We start from the raw sequence: 11,924 nt of genomic DNA, 5'->3' as shown, positions 1-11,924 counted from the left end.
ATTTTAATTCAAACAAATAAAATGACGCTAGCAAAATTACACAAACATACGTATATATTTTAAATATACTTTTTTGTAAATCTCCTTATCAAGTCTTCTTTCAATTAAAAAGGCAACAAACAGGTTTTTAAGGCTGCCTTCAAATTTAAAGTTGGCGCCAATGGCTGCACTGCTTAAAGTCCTGCAAGCAGTCTAAGCAGTGAAACGGTTTGAAACGGGTAAAACGGGTAGCTCGCACACTGCAATCAAAAATTCAAGATTGTAAGGTTTCCCACAACGTATAATTTTTAATGGTTTAAAAAATTTTAAAAATATAAAAAAAATATTCTAAAATTATTAAAAAATACACAAAGTAAGCTAAGGTTATTCCCATCTCACTTATAAATTGATTTGACTTTATTGACAGGCCGGACCTGCAATTTAGCCCCTCAATTGCCTGCCAATTCGCCAACTTGCGACACTTTCAGTGGCTAATAAATTAATTATTCGCCTTAATTGATGCCCCACAGCGGTGGAAGCGCACAGCTCTGGGTTTTGGCGTGCGAACAAATTAGCTGGCCAGTCAGTTGGCCACCTGAAGGAGCGCAGAAGTTAGTTGAGTTTGGTCAGGTGTTGGCGCAAAAACAGAGTCATTAGCCACCGTCCTGGGCGGGATGGGGCTGCTCCTCCTGCTCCTCCTGCTCCTACTGCTCCTGCTCCTTCTTTCAGCCGCCGAGCTATGTGACATTTTTCAAATGCTACCGCCGGTGGAACAAAGCGAGAGTACGGTTACAGCTGGCCTTGTGCGTTCCCCATTTCCACATTTCCTCGACTCCTCACCGGTGGATACGTGCCACAATGCCGACGCGTCAGCGTTGGAGTCAATTGCATCGCCAATTGAAGTTGCAACTACACTCGTAAAAAATAAGCACTGAAACTGAGAGATTACCCATCAAAATGGCATTCTTTTGAGGCCAAGGAAAGATAGTCGAGTCAACACTGAAAGCAAAAACACCTAACATTTTGGAATTAACACCTTATAAAGTTCATTGTTCTTATAAGTTACCTTAAAAATTAGTTAACTTAACTTACTTTAAATATAATTTAAGGCAATCTTTCCTAAAATGTTAGGGAAAGGCAATGGACTAACTAATAATTCCTGCATTTTAAGTAATGCCAGTTTTTTAAGTTTTCTAGATGAAGGATGTCGAAAAGGTAGATTTCCTGTTGCGGTGAAGGTTAAATGATAAAAATGTCTAAACAACATTTGAATTTATTTTTAAATGAGAAAACACCCGTTAAGATATAAAAATAAATAATCTAAGTTTTTAAGCTCTTTCAAAGACTGTAGAGAGCTTTTGGAAATGTACCTACTTAAGCAAATCTATAAAATATGATTTAAAATAAATGATGATCTCGATCATATCTAGTTACGTTTTAAAACTTATAAAAGCATTTTAAAAGGAAAATAGGTACTTAATAAGTACTCAATGGGATAAGAAAATAAATCAATATTTAAAAATACTTTTTAATTTGCTTTTGTTATAAAAAGGCATTCTTAAGCACATCAAATAATAATACACTTCCCATTGCAAGTTCCCAAGTTTTTTATGAGTGATGGCCACTACTAGGAGCCATTCGGGACTGGGCCGTCAGTAGTCAATGGTGTCACAACGCCGGCTGAAAGGCAATTCGCGTCCAATCCGGCCATGGGATGATCGGTCTTGTTCTGGCGGCTGCACCGCATGTACTCACGCCTGTCGAAAGCTATTTGGCCAGCATTCATTCAAAGCTCCGGCCTCCAGCTGGATCCTCCAGTCATTCAGGGTACCATCACCGCCGCCCGATCTTCTCCAGCTGCCTTGCCAGTCTCCAGTCTTCAGTCTTCCGTCCTCTTCAGTCTACAGTCTTCAGTCTTCAGCTCAACTTCAAATCCCAATCAAACGTTGCTGCCGAGAGGGGAATGGTGAGAATTTCCTTTGTGGCCGACGGTGGACGGCGTTTTGTTAACAACAAACAAGTGGAATGCAAACTTTCAGTTGCAGTTACGAGGAGACGAGACTGCAGCAGGAGGAGGGAAAAAATAAAATAATTTCGGGCCAGTCGGGCTACTAACCACTAGCCACGTTGACATCTCATCTCTGCAACTGGCGGCCGAACTTCAAAGCCTCGAATGCGAATGCGAATGCGAACGCGGCGTTTCTCAGTGCGGCGGCACGATAAGAATTTCTCGTGCCTCCGCGGTTTCTTAGCGGTTCCTCAGCTGCCCAGTTTTCAGTTCCCAGTTTTAAGTTCCCAGTTCTTAGCTTTTAGCGCTCAGTTCTTACAGTTCCTGGCCAGAAGTTCGTCAGGCCGAATAACTGGCCAAGCTGCCAGTAGGTTTTCCCCATGGGTCAGGTTTATTAACCTCTTTGGCCAGCAGCATCATCGATAGGGCCATCAGATTCCGAAAACCTAGTCTCTAGGGTCCACTGCCTATCGGTCAACTGCATCTGGGCATTCGGTTTTGGGCCATGGGCTCTGACCGAGTTCCGTTTTATCTTTTTCGGCCTCCGCAATTAGACACAATGGCTGCGCTTAGCCGGTAAGCCCGCTTTCCTATCGCAGCGGATATATTTAGGAGCTATTTGAATATTATTAGCGGCAGATAATTAAAGACACGCACTCCCACACACACAGTGTACACACACAGTGGGTCAGGCGATGCATAACGAAGTGGATGAGAGGGGATGGAGGCTCAGGACCAGAGACAATGACATAGAAATGGGTCGCTCCTTGGAACTGGACCTTTGCCTACTTGCCGCCAGGCACAGTGGTCAAAGGGCAGATAAAATCTACTCAGATCAGGAAGAGTTTTGCTCGGGGGAGATGCCTACTTAAGATTGCATTGGATTGCATTTAGCAAATTGTTCGAGTGAAGGATCGCTTGATTGAACATGAAGGAGGAGGGTTCTAAAAGACACATTTAGTTTTATCCATTACATGATTGTTCCTAAAAGGTGTTTACTCAAATAAATCGCCCAAGTAAAGGTTTTCAATTGTAATATAAATATTTTAAATAATACTTAAATAATAAATATCAAAAGACCATTTAATATTAAACTGTAAAACGACAATGAAATTATTTTGTTCAAAGAAATGACTAATGTATTTACGGATATTCACAAATTGTTCGATTTTTTTTAGATATTTTTACTTAACATACATTTCTACGTATTTTAATGGTGTTTTACTTAAAATCACAAATTTTCCATGGGAGTATAATTTATAAGTTTTAAAACAAATACACAAAAATCTCTTTGTAACCTACTAATTTAACATTCTTATACCTCAAGTCATGTAAGGCTTAATAGATATGTTTTCCTTAAAATATGTTTAAAATTGGCTTTGTCACTCATTGTTTTAAATATTCCTTGATCTTGCTTTTATACCTTATAAACATTATACCGTTATTTATATTATTCAACTACCATATAATGTAATTTACTATATATGCGAAACCATTCTGATTTCCTTAATTAATATTGTGATTACACAAAATTTGTAAGGTTTTCCACAATTAATTATTTTAAATGGTTAAAAAATATTTACAAAAGGTTTTAAAAATATTTTAAAATACTCAAAGTAATCTAAGGTTATTCCCTTCTTACAAAAAGATATTCGAACTCATTGTTTTAAATATTCCTTGATCTTCCTTATATACCTTATAAGCATTATACCGTTATTTATATTATTCAATTACCATAACATGTGATTTACTATATACATATGTGAATCCATTCTAATTTCTTCAAATAATATTGTGATTACCTAAAGAGTTTGGCATGTATTAAACAGGAGTACTTATGAGTTCTTTATAGCCTTATAAATGGATCTTCACCATAGATTTGTTCCTATAAAAATACTTTTTTTCAAGGTTATTCCTGGCATTCCCACGACCGGGTGTCACTGTGACCTGCTGCTGCGGGAGTTTTCTGTGTTCGTGTATTTTGTTTTTTCTTCCTTTTTTGGTCTATGGAAACCTACACTCACGCAGGTAATTATAATAATTATCTGGACGGATGCATGAATGAGCAGGGAAGGGAAGGGAAGGGGCGGGGGCAGGACCTGGTCGTCCATCTTGGTCCCAGTCGTCCAGCCGGCCTTCAGGGGGCGTGGTCGAGTGCAGCAGCTACAAAGGGGCAGCCGAATGTGACTTCGCAACTGACACTAATTACACGGAGGCGGCTGTGGCGGTGGCGGCAACGTCGGTGGCAGCCGAATTCCTGCTCATCCTGGCCGGCATCCTTGTTCATGTCCTTGTCCGCTCATCCGGTAGGAGGCAACCTGTGCCGCCAACTAATTGCACCTCCATCTACGCCTCCGCAGGATGCCGTGAGTTATGCGGGCATCCTTTAAAGTCCGACTAGCTTGAAAATCAACCAGGACTCATCCTGCTGCGCACCGCGCACGTGCTGCAGATTACACGTTTCAATGACTTTTGGCGGCAGCGGAATAAAAGGAATTACAAATGTCTTGCCCCCCCAAACCTTTCACCCTTCATCCTCCAGGAACTGGAACTTCAAATGCCCGACTGCTGTTTCAATTTGCTGCCCATTGTTGGTAGTTGGTCGCTTAATTAAGTTGACGCCGCAATCAAATCAAATAAAAATCAAAATCGCACGCATATGCCACCCCAGGAGCGAAATCCTGTAAAAGCTGCGGTGCGAGCGGGATGGCAGGATGGTGGCCCAAGGACCTTCGGCATATGCTCCTGCTGATTCCTCTTTTTCGCCCGATGACGCTGCTCTCGTGTCCCTGCAATCAACAATTGCTCGTCAGTGGAAACGAGGGGGTGGTGGGTGGTGTTGGGTGGTTTTCGGGTGGAGAGTGGGTGGCTTTGGGAGGTGGGCGGACGCGTGTGGTCTGCTAATTCGCTTTAAAGCTTTTCAGGGTCGCTGGCTGGCTGTCTTTGTTGACACACACAGCATCGTCAACGACATCGTTAAGTAATCCATTCAATTGATTCGCTCACTTTATGCCAGCTATGTTTCCACAATAATGATTATATTGTTCAAGACAGATGGATTTCAGATGTACATATTATGTTTCGCTCAGAAATAATATTATAGTTATTAGAGACATGATCTTGAAATTATATGGTGGTGTTAAGATTCAATGATGCTTAGGAGGTTTATACGCTTTACGATTAATAGATATCGGAAAACTTAAGACTTTTTCGATAGGAGAAAAAATGGATTGTAAAAGTTGTTGTTCATTCTATACCATTCTAACAGAACAATATCTTCAATATCTTCTAAGGTAATATTGTTATCTGGAAATATTTATTGTTGATTTCGCTTGGAGAATAGCAATTAGTATTTGTATGTAATTATAAATCCAGAATAATATTAGCAACCAAAATTTGTTAGTTGACTATTATTAAGGTTTATAGAAGAATTGTGACTAGCTATGTAAGAGAACACCTCTATTTTAGAGGACTCCTATGTTGTCGAGGACACCTTTGTTATAGAGGACACCTATATTTAATTAAATGTATTGATAGATAGACTTGGTTATGGAAATTCCTATGAAAGTGGATCAAACATAGTTTTAATATACAAATGAGTTTTAGCACAGATAATAAGTTTATTCTAATTAATTTAATTATAGGAACTCATGGTAATAGAGTTCCTATAAAGGGGTATACATTTCGAAAACCATGTGGTTCAAATATATTATTTCAAAGTGTTCCAACTCCCCACAGCCCACAGCCCACTATTTAACCATTCGCCAGTACCTTTCTGCCCTAACCAACTGCAGTCACCTCTCGAAATACGATCGCTAATCATCGCATAATAACCAAATTTACAAATTAGAGGGTCCAGCGCCAGGCTGGCCACTACAAATCAAACTGGGAAATGGTAAAAATATTGGACACATGGGCCGGGGCACACACATTTACACATTTGAACATTGTACACACACAAGATACCGGGGCACCACCTCCGAGCCAAATGCTAATTTGAGTGCTCCACATTTTCCGAGGAGGGTGGGGGTGCCCAAATTTGGATTTGTAATTGGAATCAACTGACGGGTGATTGGATGATGGGCTTCACAGGAACGATGGCCCCTGTTCAGGGTTCCTGGTTTCGGGTGGCTGGGTACCCAAACGAACCGGGCCTATAAGTAGGCTAGCATTGCCATTGATTTTAAAGGATCTCTCGCTTCACCCGAATCCATGCAAATTGGATGGGTGGATTGAGTGGGGTAGGGTGGGTAAAATCGGACAAACGGATGCGTAATGTCGCCACTGTAAATGAATGAGTCCAACTCCAGGCCATGTGTGCGTGCATTGAATGTGGCTTGTTTTACACTCGAACGCATTTGAATACGTTGCTAATGGGATTTTGATGATGACAATGTTGTCTGTGCCAGTCTCTGCCCTCTGCCCTTTTCTCCCGCCCTTGCTGCCCCTTCTGTTTTCAGTTTTCTGTCAAAATGTTGGATGGAAAAAGGATTGCCAGCTCCTCGGAGAAACTTTAACCGCACTGGAACTTTATGGATGGAGTGCCTCAACTTGTTCTTAAACAGTTTGAATGGCCGGCCAGTCGGCAGAGGAGAGCCGCATTATGTCGCTCTAATGCGTACAAGTACATAATGGCAAGTACACACTGTACAGGCGGGCCTGCCCATCCAATTACCACCCCGCCGGATGACGACAGCAGTCCAACAACACAACGGCAACATAATGTGCCATTCACTTCCGTTACGGGCGGAGGTCCCCAAAGAATGGCAAAAGATTCAGCTACCCCCTCCTGCCCCTTTCGAAAGGTCCTTTCTGTCAGGACACCTACTACTACTACATGAGCAAACGCCTTTTCCCGCTCCCGGAAAACCGCTCCTGCTTCCACCCGCCGCCACATTTGCGGTTACGTTTTCAAGCCATTGCGCGCCATTGCCACACACACAGATACACACAGTTACAACAGTCATCCATCCCCTCGTGACCCCTGACCTCCCACTGCCCCTTCCACCCCCTTTACTGTTTACTTTTTACAGGTTGCGGCTGCGGTCGCTCGCTGCGCGGTGGTTGGTTTTCGTTTTACCTCCAAGGGTTTCGGCCTGTACAGTGAACACCCCTCCCGCTCGGAATTTTTGGTTTTCCATGTTTTAGTTTGCCTTTTGCCAATGCAAGTTGTTGGACAATTTGGGCGTGTCGTTCAAATACCGCAGCCCGTGGGTGGCCCAACTCCATTCGGAACTCCGCTGCCAGACCGACTACTCACGCAAGCCCAAAAGATCCCAAAACCCAGGGGATACGACAGCAGAGCTGGCCGGAACAGGGGTCGATAGCTGTTTTACGGGGCTGAAAGTGCTTGCAAATCAGAAACGGATATATTATTGGATTACTAGAAATATTGGTTAGGAAGGAATTTGTGGTCTTTTACTGATCGGAAATAATACATACTATACCTTACCCTTAAATGAACTGTCTCTTATTATTCTCTAATATTTAAAGCTATTATTCTCTAATATTTAAAGCTTATGATAAAAATAAAAAACCATATGTTATCTTAAAATGTGGCTCGATAAATTACATTGTGGTGATCTATTTATATTTTATTATAAACAAAATATTCATGAGCTCAAATGTAATTTACTTTGCAGTATTATAATTTGAATGTATCATATCAAATATACTTTATTTAAAATAACATATAAAATAAATTAATATAAAAAAATAATATATTATTATATTATATCATATATATATATGATATATTTAATATTTTGGATATTTTTGATGGATTCTAGATATAATCCGGTTTGGGTTATTACGATTACAAATAGTATTTGGGTTACCCTAGTTAGATATAATAGAGACTTTTTCGCATTATAAATATTTATGAGGTTTAATTTAGCCTTAATATGCAATATTTAGAGTAGGTATTCTTTTTTGAATATATCATAACAAATAGAGATTGTTATAATTCAATATATTATTGAAATAAAAGTAACTTCCTTTCGTTTTTCACTGTTTCTACCTCTCGTAATTGTTTTTTGGTGAATCTAACTAAGTAAAAAACTAATATGAGAAACATAATGGTATTTTAGCTAAGAAAATATAAGTTTAGCTAACAAGTTTAGTAATATTTTCTGCCCAACAATAGTTTCTAAACATAAATCTTCCCTATAGCCAACTGCTCAACTCCGATCGAACTCCAGACGTTTGCATAGTCCTTTGTTGAGTTGCCCGAGTGTCCTTTTGGCCGGGACAACTTTATTCGGCCGCCGACGCCGCCCCACCGGCCATTAGCAACCGCTACCGCAACACAACCACCCCTTCTCAAAGCTCACCATATACCAAATACCATATCCGAACCCTCGGATCGGTGGGGTTTGGAATAGGAACCCACCCCCGGGGAACACAATATGGCTTATTATTGGCTTTCAGTGTTGGCACGTTCGATTATTTGTGTCTTAATTAGCGTTTGTTGAGATTTGTTGTTGATGTAATAAACTAATAAGCCCCTTGCCCCACCTGGCTGCAACTTAATTGCAATTCAATTGTCGATATGCCGCGGCAAAAGTTTTCGTTCAATCTTTTATTGGTTCTGGGCCCTGGGTTCTGGCCAACAGTCGGAACTGTGGAAACCGTCAGAATGCTAATTGGCCGGCATGAGCGAACGAGTTTAATAATAATAATTTGGTTAGCTGATTAGCCGTGGAACTCGACTCGTTTCCACCTATTCAGGCCTTGGTAATTCGTGTATTTGTGGCTGTCAATCTGTCGATGGATGGGAAACCTTTCGGCTGCAACTTTTGCCGCCTTGCCGCAATTAGCACTTTATTTTCGGAGCTCAATTGATTGGATGGGTTGGGTGGGGGGGTGGTTACTACTTAGCACAAATTGAATCGAATGACACAGAACTTTTGACCCCCGGGTTTTCCGGCCTCCTGCCAAAGGTGTTTATACAGAGCGGGCAGTATTAATTCCGAACCCATTAAGAGCTCAATCAAACGGGAGAAATGCATTAGAAATTGCCTCAATCAGCGATTGATTGGGCTCAGTCAAACGGTGCTCCACCGTTATGGAAATCGCAATTGCCGCAATTAATTGCAGTTTTATCTTAAACGCAGGAGCGGGTCACCGCGCAATTAAGCAAATGAGCTCGATCCGCTGCATCTGATGGATCCAATCCGTTGGTTGTCACCAGATCGCTGACTAGTAAGCACCGCAGCACGTGTTAAGTGGCGCTTTAACTGCACTTAATTTAGATGGAATTAGTTGCAATCAGCAATCAGTTGGACGGGATATGAAAGCTTACTTGTAGCTGGGATCTGACCCGTGCCACCGCGGTGGTCGCTTAGCGCCCAGCTTCCTTCCGCTGGAGGCACAGGAGGTTCTGGTACCTTCCTGCTGGTCACCAACAGTCCCCAATCAATTCAAATCTGGGCAGCAATCGCTTGAAATTAGCGCGCGACAACAAAGTCAACACTCGGAAGTGGCCACTCAACGATCGCAGGCCCTTTGCCGTTGCTCAGGGCACAGTGGTGCTATTTCCTATGAAGATCGTGGATGAGATGAAGGCACAAGTACATCTAATATCTTTTATCAATAGAACATTTAGGCGATATTCATGTTCATAAGTTATAAATCAAAGTTTAATATTCTTTATTTTTGAGTGGAGCTATTTCTTAAGAAGATCGTGGATGAGATGAAGTACATCTAATACCTTCTATCAATAGATCACTTAGGCGACATTTATATTCATAACTTAATGTTCATTATTTTTGAAGAACTTTGTTTCGGCTTTTAACTATTTTTAATTGTAGGATAAAGTGTCTTTCGATAAGTGTGTGAACATTACCAAGTATTGTTTTATTTCTATGCTCGAGAGCAGCTGAAGAACTCAACTTTGTTTCCAAACCTCTCGTATTGTAACCAAAAACAACCTATGTTAAAGTAACATATACCTTAATTGACCCTTAAAGATTGACAACCATATATCTGTAGGACGTCGTTTTGCCAAATGCTTGAAAATTAAATATTACCAAATAACTTGTATTGTAGAACCAGACAGAAAAGGATTGGGGATCATTAGTTTAGGGAGCTCACCCCAAAATAGTACGACATATTGTTGTTAGTTTCATTTCTAGCCAATATAGAGCTGTAGTCAAATTCAGCCAATAACTTGAATTAAGTCAAGGCAAAATTTAGCCCATAAGATTAAGATTAACCTTAAGTACGCAAACAAAAATAAGAATAAAGGTTGTATAAACAAATTCTAAAAAATTATATTTACCATTTTAAACGTTTCTTTCCCCACAACTACTGTTAGTTAAGTTATATCTTTGTACTAATATATTTTCGTATAACTTTTTTTATAAATGCATCGAAGGAAACAAATTTCATTACTAACGAGGCTGTTAGGTTTAAACTAATATACCAATAATCTTTATAAGTAGCTCCCACATTTTCCCCTACTATCCAATCACTGTGCATTACCTGCCAATTTACATGCGGCTAGGCCACAAAGCAGATAGCTGATATCTTCATTGCCCATCGCCCATCGACCATCCGGTTTGGGCCGAACCAAGGGCTTCCTGACGACAGGCGATGCAGCACTTGGTAGTAACGATTTTTAATTAATATTTTAACTAACTATTAATAGCCGCGGCATCCGGGCAACTGGAGTACCCACTCCCAACTCCCCTTTATTTCTTCATGGCGCTGAGGATGAAGCTGCGCACCCGATGGACACTGGTGTAGACGCCAGGATATTTGGAATCGGCGCAGCCCAGTCCCCAGGAGACGATGCCACATAGCTGATTGTTGAAGATGGCCCCTCCTCCCGAGTCCCCAGTGCAGCTGTCCTTGCCCCCGGAGCGGGCACAGAAACTGGAGGCGGAGAGGGTGTCCCTGTTTTGGTAAGCTTTCTGGCACGTCGTCTTTTGGATCAGCTGGATGCGAACGGTGCGCAGCTGGTTGGAGGAATTGGAGTTTCCATACCGGGTGGTGCCCCATCCAGAGACCCTCATGTAGTCACCCGCGCTCCACTGAACGGTGCAGAGCGGTATGGTGGTGATCCCACTGCCCGTGAGGGTACTCTGCATTCGGATAACGCCCACATCCCAGTTGAGACTGGTGGTGCTGAAGCTGTTCGGGATGAAGTACTTGGCCACGCGGCGCACCACGCCCGTCTGACTGAGCTTGCTCACTCCGCCCTGGACTGTCATCCTGGAAGCCTTCTTGCCATTGAGGCAATGGGCCGCCGTGACCACGTGTTTACTGCTCACCAAAGAGCCGCCGCAGTAGAAGGTCCCATCGTAGCGCAGGTTCACCATAAAACCACCCACCGCGGACAGGGTGGTGGTGCTGCCGCCCACGATTCTGGGCTGGATTTGTCCCCTGGTCAGGCCAAGGCAGAGGAACTGGAGGATTAGCTGGAGAAGCAACAGTGGACGCCACATGATGGAGGCAACTAAGTTGGCCAGCGCTTGTTCCTGCTGCTTTTATTAGCCAAACTTTCAGCTGTGCAAACAAACTAGGCGGTTTCAGATTCCGCTTTCAGGGTCACCTCACATGACGCAGTGAAACTAAACTGGGAGTGGGTCAAATTCGCGCGGTGACAGCATGTGGATGATGACCTTGCGGGGTTCACAAAAACATCCATTTAGTGCTGGGTTTGTGTACATTAGGTGAGAGCAGGCTGCAAATATTGTTAGATAAAAGTACTTGAACTTTTATTTATAGATCATATCTTTGTTAAGAGAGTAACAAAAGAATTTTTAATTATTTTCTTTTGAACTTTTTGGTACACACAGAAACCTTATGAACAATAAAATAGTTTCTTTCACAACAACAAAATACTCACGTTACTATTTAATGGTAACACTACTGTAAAATAAACTCTATTCTATAATACTTTTTTTTACCATTTATAGTTTTACTATCACAA

General features: G+C 41.7%; 1 protein-coding gene across 1 annotated transcript; it reads right to left on the bottom strand.

Annotated features, from left to right (window-relative positions):
* Positions 1-10,680: 10,680 nt before the first annotated feature.
* Positions 10,681-11,436, bottom strand: LOC119551954 (seminase). Its single transcript, XM_037861649.1, has one exon. The coding sequence runs from the start codon at positions 11,434-11,436 to the stop codon at positions 10,681-10,683; it is 756 nt and encodes a 251-aa protein (XP_037717577.1).
* Between the last annotated feature and the right edge of the window lie 488 nt (positions 11,437-11,924).

This window comes from Drosophila subpulchrella, chromosome 2R (genome assembly GCF_014743375.2).
Source record: "Drosophila subpulchrella strain 33 F10 #4 breed RU33 chromosome 2R, RU_Dsub_v1.1 Primary Assembly, whole genome shotgun sequence".
NCBI classification, from domain to species: Eukaryota; Metazoa; Arthropoda; class Insecta; order Diptera; family Drosophilidae; genus Drosophila; species Drosophila subpulchrella.
The sequence above is the reverse complement of the archived record's forward strand: the minus strand, read 5'-3'. Positions and strand labels throughout refer to the sequence as shown.